This window comes from Ahaetulla prasina, chromosome 4 (assembly GCF_028640845.1).
Source record: "Ahaetulla prasina isolate Xishuangbanna chromosome 4, ASM2864084v1, whole genome shotgun sequence".
In the NCBI taxonomy this organism is placed as follows: Eukaryota; Metazoa; Chordata; class Lepidosauria; order Squamata; family Colubridae; genus Ahaetulla; species Ahaetulla prasina.
Window position 1 is genome coordinate 5,213,675 of NC_080542.1, and position 21,073 is coordinate 5,234,747.

Sequence of the window (21,073 nt, forward strand, 5' to 3'; positions counted from 1 at the left end):
GACAGAGTTAGTCTGCGGTATTGCATTCTCATTCTTTCATAGCTGTTGTGGCCCGCTGCTGACCAGCAGAGTCGGACAGTGAGGAGGTTGGGGAGGAGGTTGGGCCACTCCTGGGGACTGGGGAAAGCTCGGAGGCAGAGAGGGAGCTAGACAGCAGTGAGGCAGAGGAACAGCTGGAGCCTGTTCCCAGTGTGTGCATGCGCAGAGCTGCCAGAAGACAACTCAGAAAGCAGGGTCGACTCGGGTGTAAAGCCAGACGTTGAAAATGATTGGCAAAAGAGGAGCGAACGGGAAGGGTTAGGCTGGCTGGGGAATTCTGGGAGTTGAGGTCCACAGTTCTGAAAGTTCCCGCGGTGATACGCGAAATTCACGCGCGGACTTTGTTTCTCATCTCCGCAGCCCCTGCCTCTCTCTCTCCTGAACCCGCTCCCCCCTCCTCGCCACCAGCCCCATTTGGACCCGACCTGCTGGCCCCCCAGAGGTTGTTCAGCTGTCTGGTGTGCCAAGTCTTCAGCACCGACAGCTTGGATAGCCTCCTCCGGCATGCCTCTACCCCGCGCTCCCTCCCGGAGTTGGAATGGAAAGAAATCTCCGGCGACCTGCACCGTTGTCGGCTCTGCGCTTACGGCACCCAACTGAAAGCCAACTTCCAGCTTCACCTGAAGACCGACAAGCACGCCTTGAAATACCAGCTGGCCGCTCATCTGCGGGAAGGGGGCAGCTTGGCCGCACACCTGGGGGTGGAGCTGCCCCTAGGACCGCCCCTACATCTTCATTGCAACCTGTGTGAATACGAGACCAACAGCAAGGAAAAAATCCAGCTTCACGTTGCCGGCACCGGCCACCAGGAAGCATTGCAAGGTTATAAGGTACCAAATTGGTGGGAGGAGGCAAAGAAAAGCAGAACTGAGAATAATATTCAGTACAGGTAGTCCTCGACTTACGGCCACGGTGGAGTCTCAAATTTATGTTGCTAAGTGAGGCATAGGCTGAGCTTTGCCGGGTGTTTCTTCCTACATTCACAGCTGCAGTTGTTCAATTCGTAACACTGTTAAGTGAATCCGGCTTCCCCATTGCTTGTCGTAACTTCAAACGGTCACTAAACAAGCAGTCGTAAGTCGAGGACTGCCTGTACCAGTGTTCCTGAAAGGTGGAGCAGCAGCAGATGTCCCTGAAGGACGTCGATTAGGTTGAACCCCAGAAAAAATGCCGAGAAGAGCAACAAAGATGATGAGGGGACTGGAGGCTAAAACATATGAACGGTCGCAGGAACTGGGCATGTCTAGTTTGATTGAAAAAAAGGACTTTGGGGTGACACGACAACAATATTCCAGTATTTGAGGGGCTGCCCCAAAGAAGAGGGAGTCAAGCTATTCTCCAAATCACTTGAATGTAGGACAAGGAAGTAATGGGCGGACGATAACAGAATAACAGAGTTGGAAGGGACCTTGGAGGTCTTCTAATCCAACCCCATGTTCAAGCAGGAGACCCTTTTCCCGTGATGGCGGACCTATGGCATGTGTCTCAGAAGTGGCACGCAGAGCTATCTCTCGGGACATGCCAGCCGTCGCCTGTTGATCTTCCTGGTTCAGCTGGTCTTCGTATGCACGGGAGCGCATAAAACTGGAAGAGGAGCTCCCTACCGTGCATGCGTACGCCAGAAAGCTGAGCTCCTGGTTTCCGACGTGCGCATGTGCACCAGCCAGCCGTTCCTTGCCAGATACTGGAAGACCAGGTGATCAGCGCACACGCGCACGTTGGAAACCGGAAGGTCAGCTTCCCGGCGCGCACAGTGCCGGGGAACTACTCTTCCAGTGTCTGGTGCTCCTGCGCATGCGTGCTGGGGAGCTGCTCTTTTGGTTTTTTTATGCTTGTGTGCGCACGCTCCCGTTTCATCACTTGGTGCCGAAAAGATTCACCAACACTGCCCTGCTCCATTCCAGATAATGCCGGGGGTTCGTTTTTGGAGATCCCGCAACTTCTGGTGGCAAGTCGTTCCTCTGGTTAATTGTCCTTCATTGTTAGGAAGTTTCTCCTTAATTCCAGGTTCCCCTTGATGAGTTCCCACCCATTGCTTCTTGTCCTGCCTTTTATGGGTCCTTGGGAAAAAAATAAAGATTCTTAAAGAGGGATACAATCCAGGAGACATTTCCTGACAGTGAGAACAATTAACCAGTGGAACAGCTTGCCTCAAGAAGTTGTGGGTGCTCCATCACTGGAGGGTAGGTTTAAGTACCAAGGGGGTACGGAGAAAGGCAAGGGGGAAGAGACCAGTAGCCACACAAGGGGACCCAATGACCACTGATCGGTGGTCCCACTAGGATTGTTGACCTGGAAGACACAGGGGGTGTCCTCTCCCTCTTCTTCGAACCTGATTTCCCCCTTTCTTATTTCATCCCTAGTTGCTTCTGGAAATGGAGACCACCTCGGCACCCCTGTCCGCCTCCGAACCCGCGCAGTTCCGCTGCCTCCTGTGTCACGTCGATTCGCCCAACCGCCTGGCCATGATCCAGCACCTCCGCTCGCCCCACCACCGCGAGGCTCATGGCCAGTGGCGCCTCCAGCTACTCCAGAACGGCGAAGGCACTTTGGGCCTCGAACGATACGTCTGCTTTGCGCCCGCCAACACCGCAGGTAACCAACCGCTGTGCCGCTCGGCTCGAGGGTGGGGTGGCACCGCGGGACCGTTGAGGCGAGTGTTGGGTCCCAACGGGAGTGAAATGTTGATATTTTTTTTAAAAGGGAGATTGATGGGGTGGGGGGCAGCGGGAAAGGACCCACAACCACACCACGAAGAGCTCTGCAGAAGGGGACGTGTTCTCAATGCTGGGAGGAGTGGGTGGGAATTGTGACGCCCCCACCCTCAGGGGATAGCAAACGCTGTAATTTCTTAAGCCTGCTGAATGTTTTACTCCACGGACGATGGAGTGCAGAGCCATCCTATGTTCCCGTTCTTCCTCCTCTCTGCCAGCCCCCACCAGCCTCCTCCTCCTTCTCTCGTTGCACACACACACACACACACACACACAAGCAGCTTCATAATGGATTATGACAGATACTGGGGGAGGTTGCCTAGCAACCTGCAGGAAGAATGAAGGAGAAGAGAAATGAGACCGAGATACGGACCACAGCCGGGGAGAAGTTGGAATGGGAGGAGGGGATGGTGGTGTGGAAGGAAAGATATATATTTCTCCCTCCCCCAGCCAAGGCTGCCTCCCCATCCACTCGCCCACCTCCCTTCCCCACTCCTCCCACACCGGGGAACCCTATCCAAGCGGTGGTGGTGGCAATTGGCCGCCTTCCCAGATTGATGGGTTGCAATCCGTCTGACCTTACATCCTTTACCTGGCACGGGAAGTCAATAGGGATCACCAGGATGGGAGTTTAAAAAAATAAATAAATAAAATAGAGGGGAAGGGATGCCAACGGGGCAACGCATGATTGAAAGCGGGGCGATGGCACACGACCGAGGGCGGATCCACCTGCCAGGCCTTTTCACCTTTTTTGGAGAAGAGCTTGAGGGATGGACGGACGGAGAGAATGGCGGCACAATCCGGGTGACAGCCACGATGGAAACGAGGGTGGGACGACCCCGGGAGGGTTTAGGGACGCGGGAAATTCTGGCCCCAACGCGCTGTATGTGCGGGCGAGGGGGGACTCGCTGATTCTCGCTCCTTGTCAGTGAGAAATGGGGGTCTTTGCGTCGTGGCGGGCGTATCGAGCCGCGCTAATTGAGTTGCTGATGGTAGCGAGGCCGTGTCTATCGGCCAGGGAGGCCAGCCCCGTTCAATATTAACGATCCCGCTCGGGTTGAGAGTTTAATTAGTCGCTGACGAGGATAAAGGTCTGGATAAAGTGCGTCATTCAGGTTTTTCATAGCCTGTAGGGTGGAATTCCCATTTTCTCTCTCTTTCTCTCTCTCTCTTTTCTTTTCTTCTTCCTCCTCTTTTTTGGCATCCTTTTGAGTGTCCGGTCTTCCGGGCCCTTGGATGAAAGACAGGACGTGCAACATCTTAGTTTACATAAAAGGGGAACTTGGTTTGTCAACGTAGGACAGTGGGCGCAAAACGCAGGTGACAACTCCTATCTTGCTTTGCTAGGAAGATTCAGGCGAATGGTACTCCCAGCACATTGGAAGACCGCTGGCCGCAGGCGGTCCTCGATGTACGACCGCAACGGAGCCCAGCATTTATGTCGCTAAACGAGACATCGGTTAAGCGACGTTTGCCCCGTTGTATGGCTTTCCTTGCCGATTTGTGAAATGGATCCCGGCTGTTAAATTAGCAATCTGGTTGTTGAGAGGAAGACGGTTATTAAGCGAACCATTGCGGTGGTTGTTAGTCGCCCGGTTGTTAAGTGAATCCAGCTTTTCCCCCTTGACTTTGCTCGTTGGAAGGTCGCAAAAAGGGGACTGCGCAACCCCGGGACCCCGCGGCCGTCAGAAACGTGAGTCACTTGTTAAGCAACCGAATGTCAATCACGAGAAACTTGGGGACGCTGCAACGGTTGTAGGTGTGAAAGTTGGTCGTAAGTCCCTTTTTTTTTCAGTGCCGTTGTTAACTTCGAAGGGTCGCTAAATGAACTGTTGTTGTAAGGCGAGGACTCCTCCTTTTCGATTTATCTTTCTTCCCGTCTTGTTCTCGCCATTTCCAGGGAAGGAACCTCTTCCGGATAGTTTAACACCTGAAAAAGAAAAGCAGAACAAAACACGGATCGCGGGTGAGTAACTTCGTGGGTTACGCCAGCCACGCGCCCCATGCAAATAGTCCTCAACTTACGACCACAAAGGAGCCCAAATTTTCCGTCACTAAGGGAGACACCTTTGGTTATTTTTGCCCCACCGTACGACCTTTCTTGCCGCGGTCCTTCAGCGAATCACCGCCCTTGATTAAAGGAGTCGCGCAATTGTGAAAAGAATCCTCGACTTGCAACGGCTCGTTTAGGGACCATTCAAAGGCACAACGGTGACGTACGTCCCGTTTTCACACACTTAACGACCGTCGCACGTGATCCAAATTCGGACGCTTGGCAGCAGACTGGTACTTAGGATAGTTGAGGCGTCCCGGGGAGTTAAGTGATCCCCTTTTGCGACCTTCCGACCAGCAAAGTCAATGGGAAAGCTGGTTTCACTTAACGACCATGTGACGAACTTCACGACGGCGGCAAGAAAGGCTGCAGAATGGGGCAAAATTCACCTGACGAGGGTCTCGCTTAGCGAGAGAACTTTCGGGCTCAGTTGTGGTCATAAGTCGAGGACTAGCTGTGTGTGTGTGTGTGTGTGTGTGTGAAAGAGAGAGGGGGAGGAATGAATGAATTACATGCCCCAATCGCTCCTCAGCACCCATCCTTCTAGCTTCAAGCAAATTGCACACTCAGTGGCTTTCTTTATTTTTCTTTCTTTCTTCCTTCCATTCTTTCTCTTTCCCTTCCTTCCCTTCTTTCTCTTTTCCCTTCTATCCCTCCCTTTTCCCTTTCTTCCTTTCCCCCCTCCCTTTCTTTCTTTTCCTTCCTTCCTTCCCTCCCACTCCCTTCCCTTTGTTCTTTTTTCCTTCCTTCCTTCCCTCCCACTCCCTTCCCTTTGTTCTTTTTTCCTTCCTCCCTCCCTCCCTCCCTCCCCTTCTTCCCCCTCCTCCCTATTCCTTCCATCCTTCCTTCCTCTTCTATCTTTCCTTCCTTCTTTCCTCTTCTCTTTCCTTCCCTCTGCCCTCCGTCTATTTTCTCCTTCCTTCCTTCTTCCTTTCCTTCCTTCCTCTTCTATCATTCCTTCCCTCTGCCCTCCCTCTATTTTTCTTCTTCTTCCTTCCTTCCCCTTCTATCTTTCCTTCCCTCTGCCATCTGTTTTTCTCATTCCTTCCTTCCATCCATCCATCTCTCCTTCCTTCCTTCTTTCCTTCCTTCCTCTTCTATCTTTCCTTCCCTCTGCCCTCCCTGCTTTTCTCTCTCCTTCCTTCCTTCCTCCTTCCATCCATCTCTCCTTTCTTCCTTCTTTCCTTCCTCTTCTTTCTTCTCTTCCTTCCTTCTTTCCTTCCCCTTCTATCTTTCCTTCCTTCCTTCCTCTTCTATCTTTCCTTCCCCTTGCCCACCCTCTATTTTTCTCCTTCCTTCCTTCCCCTTCTATCTTTCCTTCCATCTGTTTTTCTCATTCCTTCCTTCCATCCATCCATCTCTCCTTCCTTCCTTCTTTCTTTCTTTCCTTCTTTCTTTCCTTCCTCTTCTTTCCTTCCCTCTGCCCTCCCTGTTTTTCTCTCTCCTTCCTTCCTTCCTTCCATCCATCTCTCCTTCCTTCCTTCTTTCCTTCCTCTTCTATCTTTCCTTCCTTCCTTCCTTCCTCTTCTATCTTTCCTTCCCCTTGCCCTCCCTCTATTTTTCTCCTTCCTTCCTTCCCCTTCTATCTTTCCTTCCCTCTGCCATCTCTGTTTTTCTCATTCCTTCCTTCCATCCATCCATTTCTCCTTCCTTCCTTCCTTCCTTCCTTCCTTCTATCTTTCCTTCCCTCTGCCCTCCCTTTGTTTTTCTCTCTTCCTTCCTTCCTTCCTTCCTTCCTTCCTTCCTTCCATCTATCTCTCCTTCCTTCTTTCCTTCCTCTTCTATCTTTCCTTCCTTCCTTCCTCTTCTATCTTTCCTTCCCTCCGCCCTCCCTCTATTTTTCTCCTTCCTTCCTTCCTTCCTTCCTTCCTTCCTTCCTTCCTTCCTTCCTTCTTTCACCCAATATGAATTTTCCCCCCCAACAGCTTCCGATGAGACCGAAGCAGCGGCTCCTGGCAACGTGGGCGACACGACGGTGAGTTGGGCCCGTTTCTTTTCGATTTTGGCGGCGAAGGGTGGGGGTGGGGGGTGGTGGCAGCGGGTGACATCTGAACAGCATAGCCACGCTTCTCGCCTTCGCCCCCTTACCACCCCGCCCCACCCATGCCTCCCACCCAAATTTCAGGCCTCCGCATCTTAACCCCCTCCCCATCCCGCTGCCCCCTTCCCCAAATGCACAGGTTTCCCCCCCCCCCTTACCACCCTCCCAAGTCTTGGCAGGGCCGCAAATGTTGCTGAATTAAACCTCAAAAATTAATTAGCGTTGTCGGTGGCGGAGGCGGCAGGGCAGGCGAAGGGAGATGATTCACCCACGCAACGACGACAATTGTGTGCAGTCAAGTGTGAACGGAGGAGGTTAATAACGGGCACCCCCAGACACAATTTGGCTGCCAAACCATCTATCCAGGGGTTTTTTTTTTCTCCTCTCTCTCTTTCTCTCTCTTTTTTCCTTTTTTTTAAAAAAAAAAATGATAATGACGGATTGGAGTTTTATACCGCCTTAATAGCAGGAGCGCCATCGAAAACCGCTCTAATTCTCAATTTCTGGAGCCCTTCTGTGCCAGGCTAAGACCCTAGGGGTGGGTGGGCTAGGGCTTGAGGGGGGGGAGGCGGTGTAGGATGCAGGGGCTGGGGACGATGGGCCTGGTGGTTTGCTCTTTTTTTTGGGTGGGGAGGGGTTGGATTTCCACGTTTGTTAAACAAAGCCCGCCGAGGTTGGGAGCTGGAGGGCCCCCCCCCCTCTTTCACTCTCTGCTTTTGTTCAGATTCAAAGCGTCTCTCTCGGGGTCGGTCCTTTTTAAGTCTTTTTTTTTAAAAAAAAAGAAAGGAAGGAAGGAAGGAAAAATGCAGACTGTTTTGTTAGAAGGGTTTGGGAGAAGTCTAATTGGATTTCCGAATTTGGCCAAAAGGCCAATTTAACCCAGCTTCTTGGGTGGTGGATTAAGAATAACCCAGAATTCCTTTCTTCCCTCCCTCTTCTTTTCTCTTCCTTCTTTCCTTCCTTCCTCTTCTATCTTCTTTTCTCTCCTCCCTTCCTCTTTTATCCGCTTTTCTTTCCTCCCTTCCCCTTCTATCTTTTCTCCACCCACCCTCCCTCCCTCCATCCTTCCCCTGCTATCTTTTCTCTTCTTCCTTCCTCCCTCCTTTCTCTTCTAGCTTTTCTTTCCTTCCTATATTCATCTCCTTTCTTCCTCTTTTATTCTTTTCTTTCCTTCAACTTTTTCCTTCCTTCCTTCCACCCTCCCTCCCTCTTCTTTTTCTCCTCCCTCCCTCCTTCTTTTCCTTCTTTCCTTCTTCTCTCTTTTCTCTTCTTCCTTCCTTCCTCCCTCCATCCTTCCCCTTCTCTTTTTCTTCCTTCTTTCCTTCCTTCTTCCTTCCTCATTCTATCTTTTCCTTCCTTTTCTACCTTTTCCTTCCTTCCTTCCTCTTCTATATCTCCTTCCTTCCTTTTATTTTTTCTTCCTCCCTTCCTCTTCTATCTTTTCTCCACCCTCCCTCCCTCCCCTTCTTTTCCTTCCTTCCTCTTCTCTTTTCTATCCTTCCTTCCTCCTTCCCCTTCTAGCTTTTCTTTCCTTCGTATATTTATCTTTTTTCTTCCTCTTTTATCTTTTCTCTACTTCCTTCCGTTCTTCCTCCCTCCCTCCCTCCTTCCTTTTCTTTTTCTTCTTTCCTCTATCTTTTCTCTCATTCCTTTCTTCCTTCCTTTTCTATCTTTTCCTTCCTTCCTTCCTTCCTCTTCTATCTTCTCTTCTACCTTCCTTCCTCCCTCTCTCCCTCCATCTTTCCCCCTCTCTTTTCCTTCTTTCCTTCCTCTTCTATCTTTTCTCTTCTTCCTTCCTTTGTTCCTCCCTCCGTCTTTCCCCTTCTTTTCTCCACCCTCCCTCCATCCATCCCCTTCTTTTCCTTCCTTCCTCTTTTATCTTTTCTATCCTTCCTTCCTTCCTCCTTCCCTTCTAGCTTTTCCTTCCTTCATATACTTATCTTCTTTCTACCTCTTTTCTTTTCTTTCCTTCCTTCCTCTTTTATCTTTTCCTTCCTTCCACCCTCCCTCCCTCTTCTTTTCTCCTCCCTCCCTCCCTCCTCCTTCTTTCCTTCCTTCCTTTTCTATCTTTTCTCTTCTTCCTTCCGTTCTTCCTCCCTCCCTCCTTCCCCTTCTCTTTTCCTTCTTTCCTCTATCTTTTCTCTCCTTCCTTCCTTCCTTTTCTATCTTTTCCTTCCTTCCTACCTTCCTTCCTCTTCTATCTTTTCTCTTCCACCTTCCTCCTCCCTCCCTTTTTCCCCTTCTTTCCTTCCTTCCTTCCTCTTCTATCTTTTCTCTTCCACCTTCCTCCCTCCCTCCCTCCCTCTTTTTCCCCTTCTCCTTTCCTTCCTTCCTTCCTCTTCTATCTTTTCTCTTCTTCCTTCCGTTCTTCCTCCCTCCCTCCTTCCCTTCCTTCCTTCCTTCCTCTATCTTTTCTCTTCCTTCCGTTCTTCCTCCCTCCCTCCATCCTTCCCCTTCCCTTTTCCTTCCTTCCTTCCTCTATCTTTTCTCTCATTCCTTCCTTCCTCCCTCCCTCCTTCCTTTTCTACCTTTTCCTTCCTTCTTCTTCTATATTCCTCTCCTTCCTTCCTCTTTTATTCTCTTTTTTTCTTCCTTCCTTCCTCATTCTATCTTTTCCTTCCTCCCTGCCTCCCTGGCTGGGGAATTCTGGGAATTGAAGTGCACAAGGCAGCCCATTAGAGTTGCATGCCTGGTGCACGTAAAACAAACTGGGTGGCCGTCAACATCTTGTTTTTTGCCCTGGTCGCAGATGCATCTTGGGAAAGAGGTGTGCCCATCAAAGTCTATTCTTCCTTTTTTGAGGGTGCCCCTTAAACCTTCTGGGTTGTGGCTCTCTCTGTTTTACTTCCTTCGGATCTCCCCTTTTAATTCTTCCGCCATCTTCTCCTCCTTGCCAACCCCCAGGTCTCCTGCTGTCCCTACTGCAACTACGTCGACCCGTCGGCCGAAGCCGTGCGGGCGCACACCATCTCCCAGCATGCCGTGCAACCCAAGTTCCACTGCCCGCTGTGCCAGGAGCAGCTGGTCGGCCGAGCCAACCTCCACTTCCATCTCAGCCACGTTCACAACGTGGTGCCCGAATGCGTGGAGAAGCTGCTGCTGGTGGTGGGTGCAAGGGCCACGGGATCCTTAACCGCTCCCACCCACCCACCCACTTCAATCCATTGGGGAGGTTTCTCTGCCCACTGAACCCCCGGGGGGAGGAGAGGGGGTGGAAGATAAGCTCAACCTGTTGAATGGGTGCCCGTCTTCCGGGACCTAAGGGATGGGAGTGGGTGGGCTGGGTGGGGGGTTAAGATAAGACAGGGAGGCTGCCTTGACGGGGAACGTTTCACTGGGGCGGGGGCTTTTCATTCTGCTTTGCCTCTGTTTCTGCTTCAGGCCACGACGGTTGAAATGACTTTCGCCACCAAGGTTGTTCCCGGAGTCCCTCTTCCTCCTGACCCGCCCAAAGCAGGTGGCACCCTCGGCGTAGAGCAAGGGGTCAGACCGGAGGCCCTGAGCCCCTTTATTGGTAAATGATTTCTATTCTATTCTATTCTATTCCATATTTTCTATTCTATTCTATTCCATTCTATTTATTCTCTTCTCTTCTCTTGTTCTTATTCTCTTCTATTCTATTCTGTTCTGTTTATTCTATTCTCTTCTATTGTTCTTATTCTCTTCTATTTATTCTATTCCATATATTCTATTCTATTCTATTCTATTCCATTCCATTCCATTCCATTTATTCTCTTCTCTTCTCTTGTTCTTATTCTATTCTATTCCATTCCATTCTATTTATTCTCTTCTCTTCTCTTCTCTTGTTCTTATTCTATTCTGTTCTGTTTATTCTCTTCTCTTCTATTGTTCTTATTCTATTCTCTTCTATTTATTCTATTCCATATATTCTATTCTATTCTATTCTATTCTATTCTATTCTATTCTATTCTATTCCATTCTCTTCTCTTGTTCTTATTCTATTCTATTCTATCCCATTCCATTCCATTCCATTCCATTTATTCTCTTCTCTTCTCTTCTCTTGTTCTTATTCTATTCTATTCTATTCTATTCTGTAGGAGGTTGGACTAGAGGACCTCAAGCTCCCTTCCAACTCTGCTATTCTATTCTATTCTATTCTATTCTATTCTATTCTATTCTATTCTATTCTATTCTATTCTATTCTATTCTATTCTATTCTATTCCATTCCATTCTATTTATTCTCTTCTCTTCTCTTGTTCTTATTCTATTCTATTCTATTCCATATATTCTATTCTATTCTATTCTATTTATTCCATTCTCTTCTCTTCTCTTCTCTTCTCTTCTCTTCTCTTGTTCTTATTCTATTCTGTTCTGTTTATTCTCTTCTATTCTATTCCATATATTCTATTCTATTCTATTCTATTCTATTCTATTCTATTCTATTCTGTTCTATTCTATTCTATCTATTCTATTCTATTCTATTTATTCCATTCTCTTCTCTTCTATTTATTCTCTTCTCTTCTCTTCTCTTCTCTTCTCTTGTTCTTATTCTATTCTATTCTATTCCATTCCATTCTATTTATTCTCTTCTCTTCTATTGTTCTTATTCTATTCTATTCTATTTATTCCATTCTCTTCTCTTCTATTCTCTTCTCTTCTCTTCTCTTGTTCTTATTCTATTCTATTCTATTCCATATATTCTATTCTATTCTATTCTATTCTATTCTATTCTATTCTATTCTATTCTATTCTATTCTATTCTATTCTATTCCATTCCATTCCATTCCATTCCATTCCATTTATTCTCTTCTCTTCTCTTCCTCCCGCCTTATGCACAAAAACCGGCTGAATGGCCTCTGGCCAGTCAGTCTCCTCCAGCCCTAGGAAGCAGGCAATGGTAAATCATTTTGTGTGTGTGTGTGTGTGTGTGTGTGTGTGTGAATCATGCCAAGAAAACTGCAGGGATCAGTCCCAGACGGTCACCAAAATCAGTACTGTCACCTTTAAAAGTCATTAATTAATATAAATGCATTTCTTTGATCTTGGCTCTGGCCCTTTGTATGACTTCTTCCTACTGCTGGGTTTGGGGGATATTATTTATATCCCCTCTTTATTATTGTTTTTAAACTCAAGGTGGCAAACATACCTAATATTTCTTCTTCCTCTTCCCTCCACCACAACAGTCTTGCAAGGTGGTCTGGGCTGAGAGAGAGTAACTGACCCAAGGTCCCCCAGCTGGCTTAAGGAACTAGAACTCACCATCTCCCGGTGACTGACTTTTATACCGAAGGCGGGACTAGGAACTCAGTCTCCCTTGCTGATTGGCCCAAAGTCACCCAGCTGAGGCTTTCATCCCTCAGACAGGACTAGAACTCCCAGTCTCCTGGTGATTGGCTCAAAGTTACCCAGCCACTTGCATGCCTGAGGCGGAACTAGAACTCAGTGTCCCTTAGGTGATTGGCCCAAAATCACCCAGCTGGCTGGCTTTCATTCCTCAGATGGAACTAGAACTCAATGTCCCTTGCTGATTGGCCCAAAGTAAACCAGTCGTCTCTCATGCCTCAGAGGAAACTAGAACTCCCAGTCTCCTGGTGATTGGCCCAAAGTTACCCAGCCACTTTTATGCATGAGGCGGGACTAGAACTCAATGTCCTTTGATGATTGGCCCAAAGTCACCCAGCTGACTTTCATGCCTCAGATGGAACTAAAACTCCCAGTCTCCTGGTGATTGGTCCAAAGTCAAACAGCTGGCTCTCATGCCTCAGATGGAACTACAACTCCCAGTTCCCCGGTGATTGGCCCAAAGTCATCCTGCCGGCTTTCATGCCTCAGACGGAACTAGAACTCCCAGTCTCCTGGCGACTGGCCCAAAGTCACCCAGCCACTTTTATGCATGAGGCGGGACTAGAACTCAATGTCCTTTGATGATTGGTCCAAAGTCACCCAGCTGACTTTCATGACTCAGATGGAACTAGAACTCCCAGTCTCCTGGTGATTGGTCCAAAGTCAAACAGCTGGCTCTCATGCCTCAGATGGAACTACAACTCCCAGTTTCCCGGTGATTGGCCCAAAGTCATCCTGCCGGCTTTCACGTCTCAGACGGAACTAGAACTCCCAGTCTCCTGGCGACTGGCCCAAAGTCACCCAGCTACTTTTATGCCTGAGACGGGACTAGAACTCAATGTCCTTTGCCGATTGGCCCAAAGTCACCCTCAGCTGCCCTTCATTCCTCAGGCGGAACTAGAATTCCCAGTTGCCTGGTTTCTAGCCTGCTATCTTCACCGCTAGCCAACAATGGCTCCCTTCTGTAGGGATATCTACAGTCCTGTAACTCTTTCCTCTCTTCCTTCTCTTTTTCAACAGCACCAGCCGTAGAGGAGAAAGCCTCGCCGCCACCGATACTTTCCCCTGAAACGCCCCCACCGCCTGTCGCTGCCTCCCCACCTCCTAAGGAGCAGCCGGAAAAGCCACTTCCTGCTTCTCCACCCCCTCCTCCTCCTCCTCCCCCTCCCGCCGTCACGCCTCAAGAGCCGGAAGAGGAGGAGCCTTTGCATCTGAACGTCACCCCCGAAGAACAGCAGCCCCCAGCGCCTGTCCTGGCGGAACCCCCCGAGTCCTCGCCACCCGTCCTGCTTAATCCGGATTCCCGCCACCCGCTGTCCTACCGCAAGGCCACCAATTTCGCCCTGGACAAATTCTTGGATCCCGCCCGTCCCTATAAATGCACCGTTTGCAAAGAGTCCTTCACACAGAAGAACATCCTGCTGGTACATTACAACTCGGTGTCTCACCTCCACAAGATGAAAAAGGCCTCGGCGGACCCGTCGGTATCCTCTCGGGGTGAATCCGGCGCTCCCGGGGCTCTCCAGCCCTCTTCCGACAAACCTTACAAGTGTACCACCTGCCGGGTCTCTTACAACCAGAGCTCCACCTTGGAGATCCACATGCGCTCCGTGTTGCACCAGACTCGGTCCCGTGTGGCCAAGATGGAAGCCGTGGGCAAGGCGGACGTGTCCCCTGCTGAACTGGAGCCCTCCAACGAGACCTCTCTGGAAACCGAAACCCCCAGCTGCGTCCAGGTGCCCGCCCTCCCGTTTCTCACTCCACCCGCGGCAGAACTGCCCCGCTTCCCTACGCCCCTTTTCACCCCACCGCTGCTGCCCCCGTTTCCTCTGGTGCCGGAATCCCTTCTGAAACTACAGCAGCAACAACAACAGCTGCTGCTCCCGTTTTACTTACATGATCTGAAGGTGGCCCCCAAGTTGGCTTTAGCCACGCCAACCCTGACCCTCCCCACCCCGTCGCCTGTCCTGCTTCCCACCCTGCCCCCCAAAGAAGAACCGGCCCCCACGGCTGCCGTGAGTAGCTCCAAGGCAGAGGCAGCCGAAGAGGCCGAAGGGGAAGAAGTAGAGGGAAGTCAAGCAGGGAATGAGGTTTCTCGCACAGCAGCCAAAGCCCTCCTGGAGAATTTCGGCTTCGAGTTAGTGATCCAGTACAACGAGGGCAAACAAGCTGCCACCGTGCCCCCTACCGTGCCCCTGCGTCCCCCCGTGGGCAAGCTGCAATGCGGCACTTGTGGGAAACAGTTCTCTAACATGCTCATCCTGAAAACCCACGAGGAGCACGTCCACCGGCGGTTCCTCCCCTTTGAGGCGCTCAATCGCTATGCCGCGCAGTTCCGGAAGAGTTATGACAGCATGTATCCTCCTCCTCCTCCGCCTGTGCTCCCAATCGAGACAACTGTGGTCACCACTACTCCGGTGGCAGCAGTTTCAACCGTCACCACCGCTGTCATGGAGAATACCACCGTCACTGTGACGCAATCTTCTATACCGCTGGAGATCCCCTCTCTCTGTCCTCCGTTTTTGATGCAACCCTTGCCGGTAGTCGTGCCCCCACCAGAAAATGAGACTCCCTGTGTACCTCCTGAATGCCTGAAGTCTCTCTGGTTTCGAGGGGAGGAAGAAGAAGGCAAGAGTGCATCGTTGGGAGTCCTGGATCTTGCCCGCGGGAGCTTCCCTTCAACCCGGCGTTTCTCTCGTACCAAATTCACTGAATTCCAGTCTCAGGCTCTGCAGTCCTTCTTTGAGTCGAGCGCTTATCCCAAAGATGGCGAGGTGGAGCGTCTGTCTGCCCTTTTGAGCTTGCCCAATCGGGTAATCGTGGTCTGGTTCCAAAATGCGCGCCAGAAAGCCCGAAAGAGTGGCGGGAACGAAGCGAGCATGGGCAACTGTGGAAACGCCGCCGCGCAGCCGTCTTGTAAAAAATGTCGGACGGCATTCCGCTGCATCTTCGAGCTGGTGCGCCACCTGAAGAAGTGTTACAATGATCAGCTGGACGAGGGGGAAGGAGACGAGGACGAGAACGAAGGGCCTGAGGAGGAGGAGCAAGAGGAGGAAGAGGAAGCGGAAGAGAAACGAGAAATCTTGGGACTTGGTGGGGATACGAAGACAGACGGTGCTGGAGACAAACCTGTGGAAGAAGAGCAGCCTGTCCCTTCTGTACCCCCAGACATCTCCAAGAACCATCCCTGTGATCAGTGCACCGCCGTATTCTCAAGCAGCGACCTCCTCAATATCCACCGCATTAGTCACCTGCCAGCAGCTGGACCTCCCTCTGCTTCGACGGGCCCTCAACCTCCTCTCGACGTGACTTCCTTAGCATTTGGCGACCGTCTGGTCCAACCTGATCCTTCCCGTGCACAGAAGCGAAAACACGAAGATGGGACTTTGTCTCCCACTGGAAGTGAAACGGCCAGTGTTGCCGGGGCAGATAACGAACCCCCCCGGGACAAGCGTCTGCGGACCACCATTTTGCCCGAGCAGCTGGAGATTCTCTACCGCTGGTACATGCAAGATTCGAACCCCACCCGGAAAATGCTCGACTGCATCTCAGAAGAAGTTGGGTTGAAAAAGAGAGTCGTCCAGGTGTGGTTCCAGAACACAAGAGCCCGCGAGCGAAAGGGCCAGTTTCGGTGTAATACCAGTGCCACCACCCCAACCAGCAAGCCCCCACCAGCACAACTGAACGCTTTCCCAAAGTTTAACCCTCAACCACGGGACACCCCTATTCATTATGGGTCCTTCACACCCAACCTCTCTGTGATTAACCTCCAGCCTCTTCTAACTAAGCCAGATGTTGTCACGGAACCGCAGATCCAGGAAGAAATGGCCGAAGAAGAATTATCCAAGGACCACGAAGACCGAAGCTTGTCTGGAGGGGAGCTGAGCGATTCTTCCTCCTCTTCTTCCTCGGCTGACCTGGACTTTTCCGGCGGCCAGAGGAATCAAATGATGGATGGAGGTTCTGGAGAGTATCACGATTCCCTGGGGCAGAGACGGTATCGTACCCAGATGTCCAGCGTCCAGCTGAAGATCATGAAGGCGTGTTACGAGGTCTACCGTACTCCGACCATGCAGGAGTGCGAGGTGCTGGGGGAGGAGATCGGACTCCCCAAACGGGTGATTCAGGTGTGGTTTCAGAATGCGCGGGCGAAAGAGAAAAAGGCCAAGGCTGCCTCCGGCGGGACCAGTGGCGGTGATGAGGCCCCCTCCACTGCTCAGGCTCAATCTGAATGCCGCTACTGTGAAGTCAAGTACGATTTCTACGTCTCTTGTCGCGGTCACCTCTTTTCTCGCGGCCACCTAGCTCGGCTAAAGGAGGCCATCAGATCCCAGCTCAAGAGCGAGAGCAAGTGCTACGAGCTGGTGTCGGACAAAGGAGCACCTTCCCCAACCAGGCTGGGCGTGCCGGTGACTCCTACAGCCATGTCATCTTCTCTTGGGACCAAGCCCCCTTTTGTGCCAGGTGAGTGGGATCGTAGAACGGTGGGCATCCAAGGATAGTCGGGGAGCCTTGGGGGTTGAGTTGCCCGATGTGGGTTTTACTCAGGGGTGGGATGCTGCCGGTTGAACGACCGGTTTGGTGATCGCGTGCACAGTTTTAAAAATTCGAACCTTCCGTGTTACCATTTGGGAGTAACACAGCTGAGGCGCGGCAATCTGCTCTGCTGCACCAATCAGCTAAGAAGATAAAGGTAAATAAAGAGCAGGGATGGGCGGGCAGGCGGGCCAACCTGATTGTCGGAGAGAATCGGTTCGCTCCCAGCTGATTTTTGGAGCTACCGGTTCTCCCGAACCGGTCGAACCCCACCCCTGGTTTTACTGTACAACGTACTGTACGCTGCAATGTACTCTACTGTACGCTTATTGCATGACATCCTCCTTGCTGTAGGAATGCCCCATTCTGATCTTTCTGGGAACGTCGCTGATGTTCCGGTGTCCTCCGACATTTCCCAAATCCATTCTAAGTTCCAGTCCCACGTTTGACCTGGAAGGTTGGCCGACCACATTTTTCTTCCCTGGTTTCCTTTTATTTATTTATTTTATTAATTTAATTTATATACCGCCCTTCTCCCGAAGGACTCAGAGCGGTTTACAGCCAAATAAAACAGAGTTACAAAAATTAAAAAACATTTTAAAAATCTAAATTCAAATTAGGCTGAAACGAATAAAACAGTGATAAAACCGTAATAAAACCCACATTTAAAATACATTAGGCCAGCCCTGCACGATAAAACAAGGTCTTTAGCTCGCGTCTAAAGGTCCGGAGGTCGGGGAGTTGACGTATCCCCGGAAGCAGCTCATTCCAGAGGGCAGGAGCCCCCACAGAGAAGGCCCTCCCCCTGGGCGTCGCCAGTCGACATTGTTTGATTGACAGTACCCTGAGGAGGCCCTCCCTATGGGAGCGCACAGGTCACTGGGAGGCTATTGGTGGCAGCAGGCGGTCCCGTAAATAACCCGGTCCTATGCCATGGAGCGCTTTAAAGATGGTAACCAACACCTTGAATTGCACATGAACCTTCCATGGTTCATGAATCCTCACGTTCATACCTTCCTTCCTTTACCGCCTCGCTCTTTTTTATGAGGAGTGGGGGGGAGACATGCAGAGAGCTGAGGCGTTTTCCCATTCTCTCCTCTCCATTTTTGCTGCGGGTGGACTCCCGGTTTCACAGTGGTGAGGTTGGAGGAGGGGGATGGGTCCACTCGCAAAGGCAGGAAGATGGCTCTGCACTTTCAGCCAGGGAGAAAAGGGATGGAGGCGTTCTGCCCAAAGAGAGGCAGAAGCCCCCCCTCGATTCATCTCTCTTTTTTCTCCTGCCCGAACAGGCACGCCTGCTTCCTCTGTGGGAATCCTGAGCTCCCCTTTGGCCACCTCTCAGCCAGGTCTCTCCTTACCTCAGCATCTGCCACCGGAATCTGGCCAGGTCGGCCCCTTAACTGAGCCTGCTCCTGTTCCTGCTTCCGAGACCACGCCCAGTGACAGTCAGGCCGAACCGACTTCAAATCCAACCCAGGAACCCTCCTTGTCCTCTACCGCCACGCTGAAGAACCTCAAGACGTTGAAGGCTGCGGTGCCGGCCCTGCTGGGAGGCCAGTTCTTGCCCTTCCCGTTGCCAGCAGCGGCTACTGCAGCCGCAGCCGCCCCCTCTCTTTTCGGAGCGCAACTGCCCGGGGCGTATTTTCAGCAGCTCTACGGCATGAAGAAGGGGCTGTTCCCCATGAACCCCGTCATACCTCAGACACTTATGGGGCTGCTGCCCAGCCCCTTGCTCCCGTCACCCACACCTGAACCTCCCGTCGAGGTGTCCGAGGCCCCCGGCATCTCTACAGTTGACGTGACCCACCAGTACCTTTGTCGCCAGTGCAAGGCCGCTTTCGAGAGCGAGGGGGCAGCCGTCGCCCATCAAGCCGCGCTCTGCTACTTTGGGCGCCAGGCGCCAGCGGCGCCACCTCCACTGCGTGTGCCCGTGTGCACCTACCACTGCTTGGCCTGCGAGGTGCTCGTGAGCGGCCGGGAGGCGCTGGGAGCCCACCTGCGCTCCAGCGCTCACCGGCGCAAGGCCAGCTCCACCACAGCAACCGCATCGGTGTTTGCCAAAGAGGAATCCAAATTACCTCACTCGGACTCCAATCCAAAAAGTAACGCTACCTCTACGACACTACTAGCTTTATAGAGATGGATGCTGTACTGCCATCAATGGAGACAGATTGACTAGCGAATGAACCTGTGGGTGGGTGGACGCCCCCCCGCGAGGACCACCCCTCTGCTTCCACCCAACAGTCCTTCAAGGTCCATTTCAGACCCAGGTCCCCCCCATTTCTCACCGCCAGCCAGGAAGCTTTCTCGAGAAGGGGTTCCCTCGTGTCCCCTCCCCAGGTTGACTTCAAAGGGCCCGAGTCCCCACCCCAATTTTTATTCCAAATGTCACTCTGCTTCCACAGGATGACCAGAGGTTGAGCCAAACACAACCCATCCATTGGGGAAGCCTTGGTCCTTACTAAGCATCACCTTCTCTACCCAACTCAACACTGGCTGATGCAGATGTTCTCCTACTAGCTTTTCTACACACTGAACTGTTCTGTCCTTCCTCCCATTCAGGCATCTCCCTAAGGACCCACTGATGCTAATTCCCTACCTTCCCCCTCCCCCTCTCCCAGATCACGAGATCCTGTGGCCAGATCCAATGAGATTGGCAGCTCAGGACCTCCTCCAGAGTCCCTACCCACCTATTTCTGTATTCCTGAGTCTTCCGCCTCCTGTGCTGCCAACGGGTCCCTCTATGTACGTCTTCAACCACATTCCCAAACATCTCAAGAAGATGCCTCCTAAATTTTAACGTCTTCTGATGATGCTCCCCCCACCACTTTTATAATATCAAAATTATGTCACCCCTCTTCACATTGGTGTTCCAAAATTCTTCACCCACGTGTCCCGTTAACTCCTTGTTCCTCCTACCGCAAACCTTCCCTCGACCCATCTGCGCTACCATCTATCTGATCTCTTCCACTCACCCCGTTGAAGACACTTGCTGGCCAATCTTGATGTCCATCCTACACTCAAAAGTCTCCTCTCTCACACTTACACACACACTTACACACCTATACATCCTCCCCTCCACCTTTCCCACAAAAGCTCCTTCTCTTCACACTTAACCTTCCACTCTTTGTACTGTGTTTCCGACTGAAAAAAAAAAAGAGGCCAAAAACGAAAACAAGCAAAGAAAGAATGGACAAGAAAAATAATAATAAAAAGATAAACTGGAGGAGATGAAATTTAAGACGGGGGAAGGATTAAACGTGAGAAATCCCGTCTCCCGACACCAACCAACACCAATCCTCAAAAAAAACAAAAAAAAACAAAGCATGTGCTAACCATTTTTTGTATATTAAGAACTGTCAAGGACGGATGGACAAATTCCTGAACTGTTGATGGATTTGATTAGCAACCAAACAGGGCAAGAGTTTTTCTCTTTCCCGTAATTTTATTATTAGTTTTTTCTCTCGTCTCTCTCCTCTTCCTTTTTTCCCACACCCCCCCCCCCAGCTGGGTCTTTTCCTACCCTGGGGAACCAAATAAAACCCAACAACCTCAACTGTCTTTTTCCTCCTTGATAGACGCGAGTTCTGTCTCGGCGCGGGGGAAAACGACACGAAACCTAACTCCGATGGCTTTAAAAGAAAATAGAAATTAAAAAAAAAAAAACCACAAAAAAAAATGAGAGAGAGAGAGAGAGAGAGAGAGAACTCACTGAACGACTGATTCTCGTCAAAACACGCCGACGCTGTCGTGGGTGCCGTGTGTGCTGAGAAACCTTGCAAAAAACGAAAAAATATACACAAAAAACCCTTTTTAGGAATCCAAAGCTCTTAAAAATAAAAAAATAAAAACTTCTATACAATAACCAAAAAAAAAAAAAAAAGAGCGAGAGAGAGAGAGAGAGAGAACACCCACCAACAAAAATAAAAAAAAAAGCAAACTGGAAATAATTTTTTTTTTAAAAAAAAAGACACAAGATGAAAAATTTAACCCCTCAACGTTCTTTCCTGCCTTTGTAACCCTTATTTTGGAGGCGGGGGGGAGCAGCGATCTTTTGATTCCCCTCCCGCGGCGTATTTTCTATTCCTTTCCCCCAGCGGAACAAAGATGGACGTGAATTTTAAGAACTGGATGAAGATGGAAACTTGTGGGTTGAAAGAAGGAGACGCAAAAAACAAAACAAATGGAAAACCCACCGCCCTTACACAGATACCAAACGAACGACACGAAGGGGAGGGATGTTAAGGAAAGCTGAATGGAAGAACAGCTGATCCGTCACTTCCCGCCCTGTTCTCGACTCTCCTTCACCCCTACAATGCCACACCCCAGACTTGGGGGGAGAAAAAAAAAATTGTCTTTCTGTTGTGTATTTAAAGTGAGGGGGT

The 21,073-nt window shown here is 50.6% G+C and overlaps 1 protein-coding gene across 4 annotated transcripts in view; it reads left to right on the forward strand.

Annotated features, from left to right (window-relative positions):
- Nucleotides 1–20,113, forward strand: part of ZFHX2 (zinc finger homeobox 2) — a 42,541-nt gene extending 22,428 nt beyond the window's left edge. For 3 of the 4 annotated variants that reach the window (XM_058181802.1, XM_058181804.1, XM_058181803.1), the window contains 8 exons: nt 400–869; nt 2,403–2,634; nt 4,654–4,719; nt 6,732–6,781; nt 9,752–9,952; nt 10,229–10,361; nt 13,173–16,616; nt 17,978–20,113. In XM_058181802.1, coding sequence (XP_058037785.1) covers nt 400–869; nt 2,403–2,634; nt 4,654–4,719; nt 6,732–6,781; nt 9,752–9,952; nt 10,229–10,361; nt 13,173–16,616; nt 17,978–18,825 — 5,444 coding nt within the window. In that variant the 3' untranslated portion in view covers nt 18,826–20,113. The remainder of the gene's footprint in view (nt 1–399; nt 870–2,402; nt 2,635–4,653; nt 4,720–6,731; nt 6,782–9,751; nt 9,953–10,228; nt 10,362–13,172; nt 16,617–17,977) is intronic. The other variant, XM_058181805.1, reaches the window with a different exon arrangement.
- The last annotated feature ends 960 nt before the right edge of the window (nt 20,114–21,073 follow it).